Source organism: Panulirus ornatus, chromosome 42 (assembly GCF_036320965.1).
Source record: "Panulirus ornatus isolate Po-2019 chromosome 42, ASM3632096v1, whole genome shotgun sequence".
Taxonomy (NCBI): domain Eukaryota; kingdom Metazoa; phylum Arthropoda; class Malacostraca; order Decapoda; family Palinuridae; genus Panulirus; species Panulirus ornatus.
The window spans coordinates 13136784-13159291 of NC_092265.1; the positions used below are offsets into that span (position 1 = coordinate 13136784).

The following is a 22508-nucleotide window of genomic DNA, read 5'->3' on the forward strand; positions in this document are numbered from 1 at the left end:
ACATTAGCTCAATTCTTTATCCACTGCTACACATGCACTTGCTCTTCTATAGAAGGCTTTCACACCCTCCAACAGTTGTTCCCCAACTCCATTTATCCTTAATACATCCCATAAAACAATCACTCAACTCTGCCATATGCTTTCTCCAGATCCATAAAAGTTGTATACATGTTCTCCTTTCACTAGATACTTTTCCACAGTCATTTTCACCACAAAAATTGATTCACATAACTCCTACCTTTCCTAAAACCCCCTTGTTCCTCACTTACTCTGCATAAAGTCACTTCCATCACATCACTGTCAATCAATGCTTTTGCATGCACTTTTCCTGGTATACTTAACAGACTCACTCCCATATGATTGCTACATATATTCATACCACCTTTCCCTTTGAATAAAGGAACAATAATAGCTCTCATCCAATCCTCAGGCACAGGCTTCTGTTTCTATGTTAAATTACACATCAAATGCATCTATTCTGTCACACCTCCCCTATATCTCAACAATTCAGACATACTCCCATTCACTCCAAGTGTCTTTCCTATCTTCAACCTCACCATTATACTTTTTATCTCCCTTCTTGCTATGTGCTTCTGCACTTCTATCCTCCCACTTCCATCCTCGATACCCATGCATGTAGCAACTGCAGCCTCCCCTTCTCCCACATTCATCAGTTCTTTAAAATACTCTTTCCATCTTCCTTTCACTTCTTCCATCTGATTCAGCAACTCCCCATCCTTACTTCTTCCAGTTACATATTCACTCTTTCCTTTTTCACTTCTTCCAGTACAATTTCTTACATATTTTTTTTTTTCATTTTTATGCTTTATCTAATCACTCCACATTATTTGTATTGTCATCTAATTATATTACCTACAGTATAGCTAATCAACATTTCTATTTCACATGTAATTCTACCATTCACTAAATCTTCATGTTTATTGAGGGTACGTTTTTCTGACTGGCAAAGTAATATACAAAATATTAAACTGAAAAATACAAAGTAACAAACCAGAAAAATCTACTTGATCTCTGGTGATGTACCGTCCAGAACCTTTAATCCTGTACGACTTTCCCATGACCATGCCCATCATGATCAACTTCTTAAAAGGCTCCCAATCACGTACAAGCCCTTGGCTGGCCAGGAAATGCTGCATAAAACGAGCATAAAACATATGGAGCACAGCTGAAAAGAAAGACTCAATGTTATTTCTCACATACACTTTTAAGGTGATTATGTTCTTGGATATCACTATGCAAAAATCCTTCATATTAGAATAGTGTGGCAAACGGAAACCATTTCCAAAACAGTTAATTTTGTTGGCTACTAGAAAGGAAAATTTGAAATGATTGTTTTGTATATGATACACGGGCAAAAAGTCCTATATACGTACACAATAACAAAAAAGTGCATTGGGAAAACTTAATACAGGCAAAAGATCTGGACCTCCATAGAGTGGCAGTTATTGCCGCTGACAGTTGACACAATCAGGGTCAAGTCTACATAGGTTAGAATCCTGATTGCACTAGTCAGCCCTCATTCAACCCAGCTCTCCATACTCTCCAAGGAATAGTCAATAAACTGGAACCCTGGCTTAGGCTAAGGTGGAGGTATATGTATACCAATACGTTCATTTTTTCTTTCTTTCTTCCATGTTATCTATTTCTAGTATGAGCATGGTAGCATCCAGAACAAATGCCTAAGCCTTAGAATGTATAAAACTTCATACGGCTCTTTTTTATGTTCCTTCCTGGTTCAATCCACTGACAGCACGTCGACCCCAGTAAACACATCATTCCAATTCACTCTATTCCTTGCACGCCTTTCACCCTCCCACAAGTTCAAGCCCCGATCACTCAAAATCTTTTTCACTCCATCCCTCCACCTCCGATTTGGTCTTCCTCTTCTCTTTGTTCCCTCCACCTGTGACACATATATCCTCTTTTGTCAATCTTTCCTCGCTCATTCTCTTCATGTGATCAAACCATTTCAATACACCCTCTTCTGCTCTCTCAACCACACTCTTTTCATTACCACACATCTCTCTTACCCTTTCATTACTTAATCAAACCACCTCACACCACATATTGTCCTCAAGCATCTCATTTCCAATATATCCACCCTCATCCACACAACCCTATCTATAGCCCATGCCTCGCAACCATATAACATTGTTGGAACCCCTATTCCTTCAAACATACCCATTTTTGCTCTACGAGATAACGTTCTTGCCTTCCAAACATTCTTCAATACTCCCAGGACCTTCGCCCCCTCCCCCACCCTGTGACTCACTTCTGCTTCCATGGTTCCATCCGCTGCTAAATCCACTCCCAGATATCTAAAACACTTCTCTTCCTCTAGTTTTTCTCCATTCAAACTTACCTCCCAATTAACTTGTCCCTCAACCCTACTGAACCTAATAACCTTGCTCTTATTCACGCTTACTCTTAGCTTTCTTCTTTCACACACTTTACCAACTCAGTCACCAGCTTCTGCAGTTTCTCACCCGAATCAGCCACCAGTGCTGTATCATCAGCAAACAACAACTGACTCACTTCCCAAGACCTCTCATCCACAACAGACTGCAAACTTGCCCCTTTCTCCAAAAATCTTGCATTCACCTCCCTAACAACCCAATCCATAAACAAATTAAACAAATATGGAGAAATCACATACCCCTGCCAAAAACCGACATTCACTGGGAACCAATCACTTTCCTCTCTTCCTACTCGTACACATGCCTTACATCCTCGAAATAACTTTTCACTGCTTCTAGCAACTTACCTCCCACACCATATAATCTTAATACCTTCCACAGAGCATCTCTAAGTCTATCATATGCCTTCTCCAGATCCATATATGCTACATACAAATCCATTTTTTTTTTTCTAAGTATTTCTCACACACATTCTTCAAAGCAAACACCTGATCCACTTCTAAAACCACACTGCTCTTCCCCAGTCTGATGCTCTGTACATGCCTTCACCCTGTCAATCAATACCCTCCCACATAATTTCCCAGGAATACTCAACAAACTTATACCTCCGTAATTTGAACACTCACCTTTATCCCCTCTGTCTTCGTAGAATGGCACAATGTTTGCTTTCTGCCAATCCTCAGGCACTTCACCATGAATCATACATAAATTGAATATCCTCACCAACCAGTCAACAACACAGTCACCCCCTTTTTTAATAAATTCCACTGCAATACCATCCAAACCCGCCGCCTTGCCAGCTTTCATCTTCCGCAAAGCTTTCACTACCTCTTCTCTGTTTACCAAACCATTCTCCCTGACCCTCCTACTTCTCTCTTCTGTCATGCAGAGCTGAGTAATAATGGATATATAAGTATGTTTTAGTTTAGCATATATGGAAAACCTACCAACAGATGCTCATACATACATCATTACCAAATGGTGTCCTAGCTACATCTCTTCGTTGTATATCAACTAACTGTTATATTTCCTTCTTGTATCTCGTCCTGATGATGTGATCATTACACAAAATTGCACTTTTTGGTTACTTATCGTGTTTCATTTCTCTGTGGAAGTAAGGAATTTAGTTGATCTCGCAATCAACTAAGTATGTGCATGTAAGTAGGAGAGATGGTCAAGAGGCATTGTTTGATTATGTATTAATTGATAGGCATGTAAAACACAGACTTCTGGAGGTAAACGTGCTGAGATGGGTAGCTGGTGGGATGTCCAATCACTATCTTGTGGAGACAAGATATACACATATACCTGTGTATATCTCTCATTCTAAACCAGGTATTCCCAAACACTAATCTTTTTTCAGTACACAAATCAACAGGGTCATCATCATTTCCCTTCATAACATTGAATATCCTATGTGAACCAATTATATCCTCAACTGCCACATCACTTACCTTTGCATTTAAATCACCCATCACTAATATCAAAACTGCTGACACAATAACCCAGTTACTCCCAAAACACTTGCCTCTCATGATTTTTCTCCTCGTGGCCAGATGCAAAAGCACCAATAACACCCATCTCTCACCATCCACTTGCAGTTTACCCACATTACTCTATAATTTACTTCCTTACACTATCTCCCATTCCCACAACTCTTGCTTCAGGAGTAGTGCTATTCCATCCTCAGCTCTTGTCCTCTCACCAACCCCTGACTTTATTCCCAAGACATTTCCAAACCATCCTTCCCCTTTACCCCTGAGCTTCCTTGCAATCTGAGCCAGAACATCCAGGTTTCTTTCTCAAACATACTACCTATCTCTCCTCTCTTCTCATCTAGGTTGCATCTAAACACATTCAAACACCACAATCTGAACCTTTGAGGAGAATCAGCACTTCCTGCCTGGCTCCTTCCTCTGTTTCCTCTTTTAGAAACTGAAATAAAAGAAAGGGAGGGTTTCCAGCCACCCCACTCCCACCTCCTTTAGCCGCCTTCTACAATATACAGGGAATATGTAACATGAAAAAACATATTATACATTAATGAACACTTTAATCAGATGTATCATTCAAATTCTGATCGACTGACTACTGTGAACTCAAAGATTTTTGGTAGTAACCAAGCACTCCATGTTAAACATAAATTAATGGAGCCAAACCTTGGTTAATACAGTTAAAAAGGTATGTAGATATCCAAGACTGGAAAATAAAAAGCTCACTTGCTATGAAACAAAATGTTGAGATAGTATGAAAATACTGTATTCAAAGGAAGAATACTGGAATACTGATGTAATGTGACTGAATGAATTGAGAGCAGATGGACGGTTGTAAAACCATAAATAAGGTACGAGACAAAATAAGAAATGAGTTCAAATCAGACGATGTATAACTAATCTGTCTCACAACAAAGGTAAACGGAAGCACTTCTGTAAAGACTACCTCTACATATTTTGGAGATAATAATTCAGTGGCCTGTCTAATGACAAGTGCTTTATTAGTTTCTTTTGGTACAAGAAATTTTTTTCATGTGAGATCATCTACATTAGAAAAAGAGGTTGCAAGTTTGTGCAAGGGCAACTCTGAAGAGACCATCTGAGCAGTATTCCTCTTGTGAAAATTTTAAAAAATAACTTTAATCAATCTGATTTTTATATCTACACTCATTTTCATGTTGTCTTTCACCTAAGATGGCAATGATTAAAGCTTGTTTTTGTCTAAGCCATCTTTGGCAAAACTAGGGAAAGGGGAGTCTGGTGGTGAGGTGTGGTGGCTAGTGACAAGCCTGTTTGAGGATGATACTGTGTTGTTTACTAACAGTGAAGAGGAGTTGCATAAGTTCGAAAGTGTGTTTTATGTGTGTAAGCACAGACCACTGATGGTAAATGCAAGTAAAAGCAAAGTGATGGTCTTTTAAAAAGAAACAGATAGTCCTACCTAGGTAGATAGAACTATCAAGTCATTACAAGTCCTACCTAGGTAGATAGAACTATCAAGTCCTTACAAATAACATTTCAGCAAAAATCAAATAAAACACAACATTAATCATATCTATACAGCAATACCATGTTCCTTTCCTCCTATGTATAGATCAACAGGCATCAGTGCATCTTGTATGTCATGGCCAAAGAGATTCTGGGAGTTGCTGGGATCGAGGAAACGTAGAAAATACCATGATGAATCAACGAACGTGTCCATTGTGTCTGTTTCCCGTTCAGCCTCACTCCCACACCTGTCACCATAAATACAAATTCTTTAGTAGAAAATTGCAAATACAAAATACTTTGATTTGTTGTCTCCACTGTTTTCTTATGCATGCAAGTAAGTATAATGCATATGTATATGGTAAAGCCAAATATCATGGCACAGATATTTCTTAAAATTATAGAAGCAGAGAGAAGATTCTATCAAGGATGTAAGGCATGTGTTTGAGTAGGAAGAGAGAAGAGTGATTGGTAACCAGTGAAGGCTGGTCTGCAGCAGGGGTGTGTATGTCACCATGGTTGTTTAATGTTTATGAATGGAGCAGTTAGGGAGGTAAATGCAAGAGTTTTGGAGAGAGGGGTGATTACATAGTCTGTTGACGAAGAGAGGGCCTGGGAAGGGAGTCAGTTGTTGTTCAACGATGATACAGCACTGGTGAATGATTCAAGTAAGAAGCTATAGAAGTTGGTGACTGACTTTGGAAAAGTTTGTGAAAGGAGAAAGTTGAGAGTAAATGTGAATAAGAGCAAAGTTATTAAGTTCAGCAGGATTGAGGGATAAGTTAGTTGGGATGTAAGTTTGACTGGAGAAAAATTGGAAGAAGTGAAGTTTTTTTGGTATTTAGGCGCAGACATGGAAGCAGAAGTAAGTCATTGTATGGATCAGGAGGCAAAGGTTCTAGGAGCGATGAAAAATGAGTGGAAAGAGAGAAAGCTATCTTGGAGAACAAAAATGGGTACCTCTGATGGGTTAGTAGCTCCAATAACATCATATGGCTGTGAGATATGGGCTATAGATAGGGTTGTATGGAGGAGGGTGGATGTGTTGGAAATGAAATGTATAAGGACAATATTGGGTATGAGGTGGTCTAACTAAGTAATAAAAGGGTAAGAGAGATGCATGGTAATAAAAAGAGTGCAACTGAGAGAGCAGCAGGTGTATTGAAATAGTTTGGACATAAGGAGAGAATGAGAGAGGAAAGTTTGACAAAAAGGACATATGTGTCAGGGCTGGAGGGAACAAAGAGAAGCAGGAGACCAAACTGATGGTGGAAGGATGGAGTAAAAAGATTTTGAGCGATCGGGGCCTGAATATGCACAACAGTTAGAGACATGTAAGGAATAGAGGGAACTGGAATGATACTATTTCCTGTGGGGTGGGGTAGCAACAGGAATGGATGAAGGCAAACAAGTATGAATATGTACATGTGTATGTATGTAATGCCTGCATATGTGTATGTATATATATGCATATGTTGATATGTATATGTATGTATATGTACGTATGTGTGCATTTATGTCTATATATGTGTATATAAGTGGATGGCCCATTCTTTGTCTGTTTCCTAGCACTACCTCGCTGAAGCGGGAGACAGTAATTAGGTATAATAAATACATAAATAGATAAATGAATATACACATTTTTTTTTTTTTGTACAATGGCACTGTGCATGCATTCCGCCAATCCTCACGCACTTCACCATGAACCATACGTACATTGAATACCCTTACCAACCAGTCAAAAACACAGTCACCCCCTTTTTCAATAAATTCCACTGCAATACCATCCAAACCCACCACCTTGCCGGCTTTCATTTTCCGCAATGCCTTCACTACCTCTTCTCTGTTCACCAAACCATTCTCCCTGACCCTCTCACTTTACACACCACCTCAACCAAAACATCCTATATCTGCCATTCTATCATCAAACGCATTCAACAAAACTTCAAAATACTCCATCTCCTCACTTCACCTCTACTTGTTATTACCTCCCCATTAGCCCTCTTCATCGATGTTCTGATTTGTTCTCTAGTCTTACACACTTTATCTACCTTCCAAAACATCTTTTCATTCTCCCTAAAACTTAATGATACTCCCTCACTCCAACTCACATTTGCCTTCTTTTTCACCTCTTGCAACTTTCCCTTGACCTCCTACCTCTTTCTTTTATACATCTCCCAATTATTCGCACTACTTCTTTGCAAAAATCGTCCAAACGCCTCTCTCTTCTCTTTCACTAACAATCTTACTTCTTCATCCCAAATTACAAAGGTATAAGTTTGTTGAGTATTCCTGGGAAATTATATGGGAGGGAACTGATTGAGAGGGTAAAGGCATGTACAGAGCATCAGATTGGGAAAGAGCAGTGTGGTTTCAGAAGTGGTAGATGATGTGTGGATCAGGTGTTTGTTTTGAAGAATGTATGTGAGAAATACTTAAAAAACAGATGGATTTGTATGTAGCATTTATGGATCTGGAGAAGGTATATGATAGAGTTGACTGAGATGCTTAGTGGAAGGTACTAAGAGTATATGATGTGGGAGGTAAGTTGCTAGAAGCAGTGATATGTTTTTATCAAGGATGTAAGGCATGTGTATGAGTAGGAAGAGATGAAAGTGATTGGTTCCCAGTGAATGTCGGTTTGCGGCATGGGTGTGTGATGTCTCCAAGGTTGTTTAATTTGTTTATGGATGTGGTTGTTCGGGAGGTGAATGCAAAAGTTTTGGAGAGAGGGGCAAGTATGCAGTCTGTTGTGGATGAGAGGGCTTGGGAAGTAAGTCAGTTGTTTTTCGCTGATGATACAGCACTGGTGGCTGATTTGGGTGAGAAACTGTAGAAGTTGGAGACTGGGTTTGGTAAAGTGTGTGAAAGAAGAGCTGAGAGTAAATGTGAATAAGAACAAGGTTATTAGGTTCAGTAGGGTTGAGGGACAAGTTAATTGGGAGGTAAGTTTGAATGGAGAGGAACTTGAGGGAGAAGTGTTTCAGATATCTGAGAGTGGATTTAGCAGCGGATGAAACCATGAAAGGAGAAGTGTCACAGGGTGGGGGAAGGGGCAAAGGTTCTGGGAGCGTTGAAGAATGTGTGGAAGGCCAGAACGTTATCTTGGAGAGCAAAAATGGGTATGTTTGAAGGAATAGTGGTTCCAAGAATGATATATGGTTGCGAGGTATGAGCTATAGATAAGGTTGTGTGGAGGAGGGTGGATGAGTTGGAAATGAAATGTTTGAGGACAATATGTGGTGTGAGATGGTCTGGTCAAGTAAGTAATGAAAGGGTAAGAGAGATGTATGGTAATAAAAGAGTGTGGTTGAGAGAGCAGAAGAGGGTTTGGTCACATGGAGAGAATGAGTGAGGAAAGATTGACAAAGAGGATAAATGTGTCAGAGGTGGAGGGAATGAGGAGAAGTGGGAGACCAAATTGGATCTGGAAAGATGGAGTGAAAAAGATTTTGAGCAATCGGTGCCTAAACATACAGGAGGGTGAAAGGCATGCAAGGAATAGAGTGAACTGGAATGATGAGGTATACTAGGGTTGACGTGCTGTCAGTGAATTAAACCAGGGCATGTGCAGCATCTGGGGTAAACCATGGAAAGTTTTGTGGGGCCTGGATGTGGAAAGGAAGCTGTGGTTTCGGTGCATTACACAAGACAACTAGAGAATGAGTGTGAACGATTGTGGCCTTTGTTGTCTTTTCCTAGTGCAACCTAGCATGAAGCAGGGGGAGGGGGGGAGCCATTTCATGTGTGGTGGGGTGGTGGCAGGAATAGATGAAGGCAGTACGAATATGTACATTTGTATATATGTATATGTCTGTGTATGCATATGTATGTATACGTTGAGATGTATAGGTATGTATATGTGCATGCGTAGATGTTTATGCATGTACATGTATATGTGGGTGGGTTGGGCCATTTTTTCATCTGTTTCCTTGCGCTACCTTGCTAACCCAGGAGACAGCAACAAAATATAATAATAATAATGAAAAAATATCATAATCACTGTTTCCCGCATCAGCGAGGTAACACAAGGAAACAGACGAAGAATGCAGAGAATGAGTGGGGAATGGTTGACAAAGAAAATATATGTCATAGGTGGAGGGAAAAAGAAGTGGGAGACCAAACTGGAGATACAAAGATGGAGTGAAAATGATTTTAAGTAACTGGAGCCTGAACATGCAAGAGGGTGAAAGGTGTGCATGTGATAGAGTGAACTGGAACAATGTGGTATACTGGGATTGATGTCCTGTCAATGGAGTGAGCTAGAGCATGTGAAGCATCCAAAGTAAACATGGAAAGGTCTATAGGGCCTGGCTGTAGAGGTGCTGTAGTTTTGATGCATTACACATGAAAGCAGGAGAATGGATGTAGAAGGATGTGGCCTTTCTTCATCTGTCCTTAATGCTACCTCGCTAATACAGGAAACAGCAATCAAGTATGAAAAGAAAAGGGTGCTTATACAAAATTATTAAAAACAAATGTAGTATATACATTTCTGAACACTAACTAATTTGAGAGAAGTATAAAACAGCCATAAAGAAAGTTGTATCACTGTACATCCTTTAATCCAGTTATGGTTTGCCTTTCTTTAGTTATTCCAAAGATAAAGCACATTCAGAGGTCTGCTATTAATATCCAACTCAATACAGTCATTTTTTGACAAACATCACATGAAGAACAGTCTTCTTGGGGATTCACTCCAAAAAGTCTATCATTTCCCTCCTGCTTGGACTGCAACCTCTTAAGTTGAGGAACCCCATGAAAGGGTTCCTGGGGTTGTATATCAATAATAGACATTAACACCTTGCCTCAATTTAATAATATTTTAAAATCATATTGATTCCCACATTAGCAAGGTAAATCTATAAACAGATGAATGGATGACCTCATTTCCTAGATCCACTTTTCAGCTGTTATGCAAAGTGGACAAAAACCAAGGCCCTCATCCAGATCCAAGCACCACAGACCACTGAATGCACATCACTCCCTGTACAATACACTTCCCCATCCCTACCTGTATCATCACTTTCTAAATTGAAGAAGAGAAGTCACATGAGGTTTATCTTTGAAGGCTCAGTTGTCTGTTGCTGACAGTACCTCAAGAAAGTAGGAAAGGCAAACAGGTATCAAAAAAATTCCTTACCTTGGACAAATGCAATTAAGCCAATCAATTGCTTCCTTGAGTGGTGATGTACCTCTCTCTGGAAATTTTTCAATCTTGGGAAGTTCAACTGGCAATTGATTTTCAGGTACAGGGACTGCCCCACAATCAGGACAATGAATAATTGGAATTGGAGTACCCCAGTACCGTTGCCTTGATATCAGCCAATCACGTAATTTAACAGTAACCTGAAATCCCCCAGCACCACATTCAAGCAGTTGCTTAGTGACTGCCTGCCTTGCTTGTTCTAAAGTTAAACCACTCAACACACCTGAGTTCACTAATTTGTCATTTTGAATAATTTCTGGAATTAGGAAATCACAAGATCTTGCAACAGCTTCATCAAAACTGGATGTGCAAGGTATCCCTACATAAAACTCTGCATGTTCAGTAAATGGTAAATCATCACAAACAATAACTGGGATTTGTCTTTTGCTAACAGGACAAACAGCAACAACATTCAGTAACTGATATTCACCACATTTGTGCACTCTATACAAGTCACAGTCAAGTTTATGGCCATGATGAATTCCAATAAAGCTTATTCCATATATGAGTTCAGGCTGGGGCATACATAGGTCAAGTTTCCCACTCAATGGCACTGCTTTTTTCTCACTGCAAGCATCTCTCTGCACAAGAGTCATCTCTACTCGGTATCCACCACAATCTCCAATCCAATGGCGCTGAACCTTGAGGATGTCATGCCAGTTTACTAAGGTGGGATCTGACAAACCATCCAAAAGTGACTTAGAAAATCTGAAATGAAAAGAGAATTTGATTTTTCATTGTAACTTTCACTGTGAGGTAAAAAAACAACAGTGCAACAAACTAAAAGTGTACCATATAGGAAGCATACCGAACAGCGTGGTAGGAACATGATTTCTAATCCAGAGTAATAACATAATTACAAATCTAATCTTCACATTTCCCCCCAAAAAATTCTGATGACAGAAAAATGGCATAAACAGAAGATAAGGTTAGAGAATGAAATGAATGGTTATTGAATGTGAACAGTGAAGCAATGAAATGGCATGGATATTAGTATAATTCAAATATGGAAAGAATTACTAAAGTAGTTTACTTATAGCAACACAACAGGGATTAGATATTAAAGATTGTGTGTATGGTTGAAGGATAGAGTGAATGACTGCATGTGAGATGTATATCATAATTTAGCCCATGACAGAAGACATATGATGCGACATATAGACAGAAAAATTTCCAAAACGATGACATGTCCCATTTCAATATCACTAAGACAGCAAAAACACATACCTCAAAGACAGAGCAGGCAATAAAGCCCAGAATCTCATCACAAGTTGCAGATCTCATACACAACAAAACATTTGCAAAAAAAAAAAATAAATAAATAATCATGAACACAGACCAAAGAACAAATTGAAACTCTAAACAATATTAAAACCAACCCATTTTCTGAGAAGCAAACAGTAAACTGGAATTCCTAGCTTAGCAAAATGAACATAAAAACCAACACTAACCAAATCTAGCAAATGAGAAAGAAAATCTACACCTCCCACACAACCTTGTCCCTGATTCATGAAGCACTTTTAACCAAAACTAACACTCACCTTTCTTCATCCACCTTCATTTCTACCCACATCAATCTGAAGCATACTTCATTACACTCATTCACACAGCTCCTTCAGTTGAAGTCCTACCCCTTCCTAAACTTCTGCCCTGACACTCACCTTTGACTTTACCCCCAAGACATTCTCATACCATTCTTCCCCATTACCTTTGAGCTTTGTTTCACTGAGAGAGAGAATACCCAAGCTCCATACCTCAAACAAACCACATATCTCTCCCTTCTTCTCATTTTGGCTATATCCAAACACAGTCAGACATAGACACCCCAGCCTGAGCCTTCTCCTCTTATAACTTTTAGAAGTTAAAGTCCTCAAAGGGGAGGGCTTCTAGCCCCCCCACTCCTGCTCTCTTTGTCACCTTATATGACACAGTGGGAATATGTGGGAAGTATTTTCTCCCAAATCCCCAAAGATTATCATTATTATCATTATCATTATTATTATCATTATCAATATCATTATCATAATCAATTATCCTTATTACAATCATCATGATATAATCCCAGAACCCCTTCTCCAGCAGTTCCTGCAGCTTCAAGGCTGCACCACAAGCAGTGGCAAGGAAAGGGTGTACTACTTTGAAGTGAAAACTTCTTCCCTGAGATTGTACTCCAATGATACAACCTTGTCAAAAGCGACTTTTAATTCTCAGAATAATCATAAACAGGTAGAATTCAATAATGCTCCAAAAATATGGTTACATGGTAAAGGAATGTTTTGACACACCAAAGGCAAAGGACAGAAAACATCCTTTATCTGAAAGAACACTCTGAAGCATTTCCACTTGTTTCTAAAGGACAGATATTTCTAAAGAGATACTTTGCAATTTATGATTTACAACAGGAATTTAAGGATTTCACACCTAGTAGTTTTGATAAACCACTGCTTCAGAAATCGCCTCTCAACTTTTGCTCCAGACCTCCAAGAACAACTACTAGCATCGACTTGCTCATCTGCCAGCACTGTTTGGTCTACAGGATCCCAGTTCACCAGTGCCTGCCAAAAAATGAGTCATATTTAAAATTTATACCACAAATCTTTCATATCTCAACAACCCTAATTTACTCTATCTTTTCACTTCCTCCTTGGTCTTCAACTAAAACATGCTCCCTCCACTTCCAACACATAGATTCTCTTTGTTAATCTCTCTTCAATCATCACCTTATGCCTGAAACATATCAACACACCCTGTTGGGCTCTCTCAATCAGACTGTACTTATCAACATACAGCACACCTCTCTAACAATGTTATTTCTTACAAAAACAACCCATCCTTGCCATGCCAAATATCATCATAAGGCATTTCATTTCCAGTACATCCACCCTCTTCTTTTCTTTTGCATTCTAGGCCATGACTTATTTCCATCGGACTGATATGCCTTAACACATGCCCATCTTTGCCCAAACAGAAACTAACTTGACCTTCCACAAACTTCTTAATTTACCCATGACCTTAGCCCCCCTCTCAACCCTCATGTTTACAACCACTATCAAATTTACATCCAGGAACCAAAGGCCTTCCCCATTTAAACTCTCAATCCAATCATCCTTTTTCCCTGACCATTCATGTCTGATCAACAGAATTGTATAAAAATCTATTTTCTAATTTCTTTTAGATAAATCATATAAAAGTTAACTTTCAATTATCTTTTATACACTATCTCAAGGCCCACCACCAGCCTAAGGGGTTTCTCCCTGAAGTCTGACAATGTAGCCATGTCATCCACAAAGAACAACAGATTCACCTCCCATGCACCCTCCACTTCCAGCCCCTTGCTCCAAGATCCCTATATCTACCTCCCTAACTTCCCCTTTCATGAACAGACCCACTTTCACCAAGAACCACACTGTACTCTCTATCTACTTGCATGCATGCCTTACTCTACCGATAAAAACTCCTCGCTGCATTCAGTAATTTTCCATTTATCCCATTTATCCATAGTACTTTCTTTAAGGCATCTCTGTCAACCTATCATACAAGCTTCCCAAAGATCCATAAATGCCATATACAAATAATTCTCTATGCACAAAACCACTCTCTCAATCACAACTCTGTCACACATTTTATCTGTTATATCATGATATGCAATGAAAAATATTTTTCAGTGGCCAATGCATTAACCCACCAAAAATTTTTAGACTTTATTAAACATTACGAAAACAGTACCCTTTCTACTAGCTCATCAGCAATACCTACCAATGACTGCTCCTGAATGAAGAATGGATGACACACACCAGACAATTACTAACCTCCTTCTGGTATACCAGTCCTGCATGATACAAAAGAAGAAAAACAGCTTGAGTCCAACGATAGTATGTAGAGTCACAGGTGGCAAACTCTCGACCCCAATCAAAACAGCAACCTAACTCATGCATCTGCTCCTTCATTTGCTGAATGTTGTTGTAGGTCCATTTGTCAGGCATCTCCCTGCTGTCAATTGCAGCATTTTCAGCTGGTAGACCAAAAGCATCCCAGCCCATAGGATGAATAACCTGGTGGAATATAACGAAAACTGTCAGTGAAAAAAAGGGCACTACGGTATCTACCGTTTTTCAAAAAGGTAACTGACCAAGCAAATTTCTGCACTCTGAAATTCCAAACTGGCAGGTTTCTTACATAAATCTATTTCTTCACTCTGTTCAACATACTCATCTCAGGTCTATTCACTACTTGCTTCAAATCACCTACTTCAAATATCAGATTTAACCCTCACGTGCCATAAGAGCAAAATCAAGGATATCATATAATCAACCAGTGAATTACACTGTATTTGTGTATTGATGTATGTGGATGTGTGTGTAATACCTACCTGCACAGAAAAGTTCTACGCTCATGAGATTCCATCGCTTTAACTTTTGTTACCAGCAAGTAGCTTATTGATTGTTTGCTGCTGGCATTCTCAGTTAAAATGCTTAGTTTGTTCCAGTATCTACCATCCTTACACTAAAACAGTACTTTCTCTTGGCCTTTTCACCAAGATTCTCATCTAGCTCCTTGTTATGACCTCTGGGTACTTAGTAATTGCATATCAAGAAGAACTGTTCATTGTTGATGTCATCCAACTGATTTAAAAACTTAAAAGGTTATATTCAGGTCATCCTTAACTCTTTTCTCCTCAATGTTGGGCAAATCTGAAACCCTAAACCTATCATTATAAGTCAGCTCTCTTAATTCAAGTAACATCTTAGTTTCCCTTCTCTGGGCTCTCTTATCAAAATCTCTGTGCATCTTTAGTGTAGTGACCAGACATGAGAGCATTTTCCAGTTAGACTTTGTACAATGTTGACCAATAGATCTTTACACAGTGATTCCTAAAGTTAATTCCTGCTAAGTGGTACTGTATATAGAAATAACTGCAATGTTCAGCTCTAAGATTAAATGGTGACACACACCTTGTATCCTCGGAGGCGATAGAACCTGGCCATGGCATCGCCAGTTGTGTATACTCTCACATGGCCCATGTGCAATCTTCCAGATGGATATGGAAACATAGACAAAACGTACTTCTTTTCTCTGTTACTTCCAACCTCACTGAAAATACATTATGACAAAAGGATAAATTTTCATCCCCAAACAGTGTTATTACAATGCATCATCCTATGATATTTAGAATACAGAATCGGGAACATATACAGGTTTCCCTTTGCTATTCAAAAGGGTTACATCCCTAAGAAACCAACCTTGCAAATGGGAAGACCTTAATTCTAAGAGAAATAGCTGGTTATGGACAGGGTGTCACATAGTGAACCCAAAATGTCTGCTCAGATTCATCACATTTAAAAACTAAGGCTGCTTGGCTTTTTCTTTCCAGGTCTTTTTGAAACAACAGAAAAAGTATATAAATGAGCAATACAAATGCAAGCTGAAGGTTTCAGTATGAAAAATGATCTTAGGTGATCATACACTGGTCCCTTGGCAACTGCAAGGGTTGGCAAAACAGCGACTGGCAAAATGCTAAGCTTATGGGAAACGAGGTTAGGTGGAATGACCTCTGAGAGACATACCTTAAGTCCTAAAAAGAGCCATCATGATTATAATTCAGAATTTAATACCACAAATACATGCTTAACCTACAAAAGTACAAAGAAGGAATGTAAAAAAGTGCCAGAAAAGTGATAAGAAATTATTTTGTACACCATGATGAAAGTAAATCAACCCTGTTGCAGTGTTTGTGACCTTTGTACACCCACAAAGTAGTCAATCAGCTTTACCACAAAAGAGGCAGACCTATATTTCTTTATGATTCACATTGCTGGCTCATAAACACAAAAATGCATACAAAATGCTGCACTTTCCCAAACCATGACAACCAAACAAATCCACTTTTGTTCAAAAGACATCACTTTCCTTGCCCTCCTTGGTGTAGCACCATTCACGTCACCAGCTTCATGCTCATAGACCAAATCAAAGTGCACAAAAACAGCAAACAAGTTAAAGTTATCAAAAGTATGTACAGCATCAAGATCACTTATGGAGCTCCTGACAAGGTAAGAGTCACAGTAAGATAGAATGCTGCAGGTAGAGCATGTGCGACTAGGCTTGGGTGACATAACAATCTCACTTGCACATTGTGCGACTAGGCTTGGGTGACATAACAATCTCACTTGCACATTCTTGTGTACAAGCATCTTCAGAAAATCACTGATCTGGATCCTGCCAGGCATTGACAGAAGTAGCCCACAGCTGCTGCAATGCTCACCCAGTGGGCAGAAAAAATATCATGGATACTCAAACTTTATGCCACACCTGGTAACATGGTAATATCATTTTAAGCAGGTATACTCAAAACTGTGTTTGGGTATACCACAGTAAGCAAAGGACCTCTGTGCAGCACTAAAGGATAGCAAGGCAAACTGAGGAAGCATCCCAGCAAAAATAGCTACCAAAATCCACTACTTTGTTTCCTCTGTGGAAAAGTCTAGGAGGGAGAGGAAAAATGATGATTAATCTTTTCAGTCCCATAGGAAGCTTTAAGCTTTATGGAAAATATATAATGAAAAGCTTAACATTTTAGGTGACCTAGTGAAGCCCTCAGGACCCACAACCAAGGTAAACCAAGGCAGTGGCTAGTGTTACTAACTCACCTGTAAATGTTTACAAACTTTTCTAATTTTTGACATAATTAGTTATAAATTGTATTCTTAACATATACTTGTTTGTTAGTGATTATATGTATATGCACTAACACAAGAGATGAGACATTTTTTGTAAATTTTTGAAGTGACAATATATTTTCACCTGGGAGGAGGACTATAGATAGATAGCAATTAATAAGTCTAACCTCTGCTGGGAATAGATATCCCTGCTTTCTGTTGAGTTTACTGTGGGTCAGGTCATTATTAGCAGTTCCTGCTGTGTTCTACTTGGCACCACAGTGGGTGACCACTTCATGTGGCTACCAGTACCCTTTTGCTATACTTGGATAGCTCTGTGTAGCTCTGTGGATGAAGAAAGAGATGACGCTTCCCTACTCTACTCTACCATGTGAAGAGGACGTGAGTCATGGCAGGGGCTGCCAGCTGTATCAATTTCACTTGACCCTGGGTCAACTGCACCTCCTTCCCTCCCCTCACATGTTGGTGAAGGAGTTACTCTATATTTCCTTGTGTGATCAACAGCAATGGCCTCATACAAGGAAAGCTATCCTCCTTTACCACAGAGATCATTGAGTGAACATAACAGAGATGTCTCCCCAGAAGAAACAGAGGACACAGACAGTAACTTGGGCAACCATCACCAGATTTCACCACCAACCCCTATGGGAGATGACAAACTTTCCCCACTATCAAGGTCATATGATCAGCACAAAAATATTGAAACACCTTCCCACCAGGTACAGGAACAGAGGCCAAGTATCAACGGTTGTCACACGTGTGGTGTAAGTAACCACACGCCATATTTCACTTCCCAAACAATGCTCAGAACTATGTTACCTTGAAAAATGATCAATGATTAGTTGAAGAACTAACCAACACTTTTATTGAAGGCATACAAATGCAGATACATCCAAGCTATGCATACCCTAACAAGACTACCATCATTGATGAGTCCTGGGACTTGACAACTACCAAGACACTGCAATCCCTCTTCAGAATGAAAACATCAAGAATGTTGAACAAATCAGAGGTAGAGAAGCAGTAATAGCAGAATGGATTAGCAGTAAATGCCCACCAAAGAAACCCACAGTCCCTGGCACCTTCTGATATCTCAGGGTGGATATCTGTCTTCCTCCAAGATGGCAGTGCTTCAGATGCAAGAGATGGAATCATATGAAAAACATTTGCAGATCTCACTTCTCTTGGTGTGGCATATGTGCATAGAAACATGCCACATAATCATGCAAGGCAAAACTTGACAATGGGAAGACCACTGACAAAAAATGCATAAACAGTAAGCAGGCCGGAGTTAAGGTATGGCATCAAGATTGCACTGAGAAGCTGCCCCTACTCCAGTGACCTGATGAGCAATCACACCTCTCCATCGCCTTCCACCAAGTCCAGTGCTTGCCAAGCTCCAGGAGCTCAACCCTCACAAAACATGATAACTCCAGGCAGGCCATAGAATAGGGTAGTCTCCCCAAAGACACAAGAACTACTTGTTATACCTAGTAAACAGATTGTTGACAACACTGATATAGAAAATAATGTTTGGTTTCAGGAGCCTCTTACAACATACATGAGCTTTCTGATAAGAACTCTAGAGAAACTATCGTTCATGTTACTTACTAAAAAAAATTTTCATCACAGGATACTTACCTGTGTTCCACTGGCCCTTGAGAAGAAGCAAGATGTTCATTTCTCCAATATTTTTCAATTTCCTTCTTTACCTCAACGGTTAATTCCTCATCCTGAAAGATGAAGTCACAGTCTTAACTAATGTGAATATATCAATCAATATATACAATTGTATGTTTATGTAACATACAGCAAGGTCTCATTTCATACATTCTCCACTCATCGTTATCTGTGCACAGTTCTGAAGTCGTCCTTGAGGACACCCTTCCATGTATCTTTTTGCTTCACCTTCAATCTTCACATATATCTGTTTCTACTGTTAAACTTACTTTCAAAGTCATTCTCAAAAAAAAAATTCTCTGCAAAAAGAATACGTACATGAATTTTCAGTTAGAAATTACCACAGTCTTACATTTAAAAGACAAATGAACACACATGCCCACACCAGTTCTACAGGAGGAGGCCACAGCAATATGTCAAGAACAGCTGGAAATAACATAAATATCTCCCTAAATGAAAATTAGGTGCGGCTTTCATGGGTTTTGTCGAGGATCTTTATTTAAGAGATTTTCATCTTTTTTAACATAAACCCCAGAAGGTCCCTACCTTTAATATCATGCCCACTCATGAGTTTTCCTATGTTGTTCTTGGTGTGTATACTAAGGAATGATATGAATTTCAAAATTATACATACTAAGGCAGCATTAAATTCCACTTACCACTGTTATGATGTCCCAGCATTAATCACAAGTTTTACTAAGCTTATAACAGTTACCTATTGCCCATGTTTCCATTAACAGCTTTATGTAGTATTCTCATGAAATAATTTGATGATAACTGGAAGCAACTGCAGATTCCCCCATCCCAACAAATATAGCATTAATAAAACACATACATACTGAAATAACCCATCAAGCATGAAACTTCTGCCCTTCCAATTCACTCTTAAACTCCATCCCACCAGACATACACACATGAGAAGCCACACTTCGTACACAAACACAATCACTCTTTCCCATGTATGCTCTAGACATCAAACACCCAACAATAGAAATACCATTTCAACACATCCCAAGACCCTTCATACCTTCAATCTAGCTACTTAACCTAAACTTACAGATCTATGGAAGAAAGCCTTATCATGTTATAAAGAACAAAAACTGCTTTGTTAAATAAAAATTTCTTCTGTTGGTATGCAGTTAATTTTCTAACATTAACTGTACAGTAGTTCATACTATAATGCTCATGATAAGCTTTGATTACTGACTGACTCTGTTCTGCAAAACTAGTGAACTGTTTCCATAAGAATAAAGGTTGCAGGGCATAAATTGGAGCACTTTATGTAACTGAAGAATATCATATAAAACATTATGAAGCATATATATCAGGGAAAACATAGGCTTAATTAACCCCCTTGATGTCTCAATAAATATTCCTTTCCAACCCTTACGTTGTTTTACTATTACATTTGAACTCACAGTTTCAAGGATATTCATATAACAATGAAACATAAAATCACTTCAGAATATATTTCATCCTCTACTTTAATGATGTGTAAAGGTCTAGTACATATTTCAGCACAAAATGCTAAAATGTTTAGGAGTAAGACCTGTGTATCAAGTGAGGTGCCTCTGTGTATGTTTTCCCATTCATTTTACCTACAACAAAAATCTGATCTCTGGTTATTGAGTTTACTCTTAAATGATATTTTCTTATTCCAGTCACTTTGATTCATTGACAATTTTGTCATAATACCAAAAATATGACTGAAGAATTATTAACTGCTCCTTTCAGAAGCAGAGTTGTCAAGGTCAGGAAGGTACTGGTAACTCCAATCTCCACTCTTGCCGGAAAACTTCCAGCTCCATCTTGATCAGCTTTCAATGCTGGATGAGTCAGTGTCCATGATATCACTCTCCATATGATCTGAAGATCATTCAACTACTTAAGGATCATCTGCTTGGTCTTCTAAAAAACCACATTTTCCTTCCTAGAAAACTCATGAAAAATGTACTCTCAATGGCATGGCTTCACAAACTGCTCTAATGATAGTATTGTTTGGATCAGATATAGTAAATTTCATGAAAACTGAAACAAACCCACTGCAACGACTAAATATTGGGAGCACCAAACTGTACCATGGAAACAGCCTTAAGAGGGGAAGTAGGAGCATCCACTATGAAGCAGGATTATGGAAGGGCAGATCACATATCTTCAATACACCACAAAATATAACTGAAATTAATACTAGAAAACATATTAAAAGAAATGAGCGTGAAACATAATCAAGTAATGGAACACTACCTTTAAAAGAAGGAAGAGAGTATAGTAATCTTCAGAAAATAACAGTGCAAGTAATAAAGTAGAACATATGAATAGGATACCAGAACATGGAGAAAGGAGATGGAAAGTAAGTAAAGTTTAGAAATTTATAGAAATTGGAAGCAATAGATAAAGTCAAAAGAAACACATTTCAACAGCAGACCAGCATCCAATATCATTTTCCTATGTACAACCAGTAACTTATCACTACAAGTTAGAAACACTTTTAGGATGAGACAAGATTTGTAATTGTAGTGTAGGAGAGAGAGAAAATTTGAGTCACTTCATCCTCTGATGCCCTGAGTACAATGATTAAGAAACACAACTGCAACAACCAGACATGGCCAACCAAATTAGATCAAAGGTGAAATGATATTTGAAAAGAAGGAGGGAGACAATTCTGGAATTACTACTTAAATTTTGGAAGGAAAGGGAAAAGTAAAGGAAATGAAAATATAAAAGTTAATAATTCGGGATAGAATATGAAGATACAGAGAGGGGGTGATGAAAAGGTAAAGTCTCTAAATCTACAACTGAACTGTAAATAATCATACAACACAGTGCAACTTTCAGCATGAGACAACCATAACTGTATATATCTAATCTCATTTCAACTACTAGGTGTCATACTCATAAGGTCTGCTGATTTTTAACAACTTTATAAAAAATTATGCATTGATCAACTTCACATTTTGCCTGCTATTTATGGATGAAGTTTTAATCGGGTCTGTTGATATCTAACAACTGGATTAAAGATTTATACTTTGATCCACTTCATATCTTTCACACTACTTATAAACAGTATCACCTTACCTTAAGTCATTCAACAAAATCTAATGCTCCAAATCATGCTGCTCAAATCTTATTCTCGAAACACAACATTAGTATTAAGAAACACAATAAGTCAACATTCGAAGTTAACAGAACAGTGGAGCTACACTGAGAGAACCTCAAATGTACTGCTATATTGAAAATATACCAAGTTACCTAAAATAATCTCATGTCAAGGAATGTGTAATAATACCATAGCTCACTCGTCAGCTGTCATTAACATTTCCCCATACAGTACAAACCAAAGCACATGAACTTACATTTGAAGGCCATACTCCAGTCTTACTAAATATAAACCTCTGATAATACACTGCAAGGGGATTCCTTCCTTTCAAGAATAATCTCGTTACTCTGTTTAATCGATCCATGTTTTTTGATCTCGTCTAAGGCACCATTCCCCCCGGCAGTGCCCGGTATTTACAATGTTTACAAA

The 22508-nt window shown here is 38.7% G+C and overlaps 1 protein-coding gene across 1 annotated transcript in view; it reads right to left on the reverse strand.

Annotated features, from left to right (window-relative positions):
* LeuRS-m (Leucyl-tRNA synthetase, mitochondrial) overlaps nucleotides 1-22500 on the reverse strand; it is a 62933-nt gene extending 40433 nt beyond the window's left edge. Inside the window, exons 1-8 of the mRNA XM_071686561.1 lie at nucleotides 22336-22500; nucleotides 18944-19035; nucleotides 15581-15719; nucleotides 14438-14680; nucleotides 13050-13183; nucleotides 10563-11336; nucleotides 5501-5667; nucleotides 1013-1186 (exon numbers count right to left, since the gene is read on the reverse strand). Of these exons, the coding sequence (XP_071542662.1) occupies nucleotides 1013-1186; nucleotides 5501-5667; nucleotides 10563-11336; nucleotides 13050-13183; nucleotides 14438-14680; nucleotides 15581-15719; nucleotides 18944-19035; nucleotides 22336-22443 (1831 nt within the window). The 5' untranslated portion in view covers nucleotides 22444-22500. The remainder of the gene's footprint in view (nucleotides 1-1012; nucleotides 1187-5500; nucleotides 5668-10562; nucleotides 11337-13049; nucleotides 13184-14437; nucleotides 14681-15580; nucleotides 15720-18943; nucleotides 19036-22335) is intronic.
* Nucleotides 22501-22508: the final 8 nt, after the last annotated feature.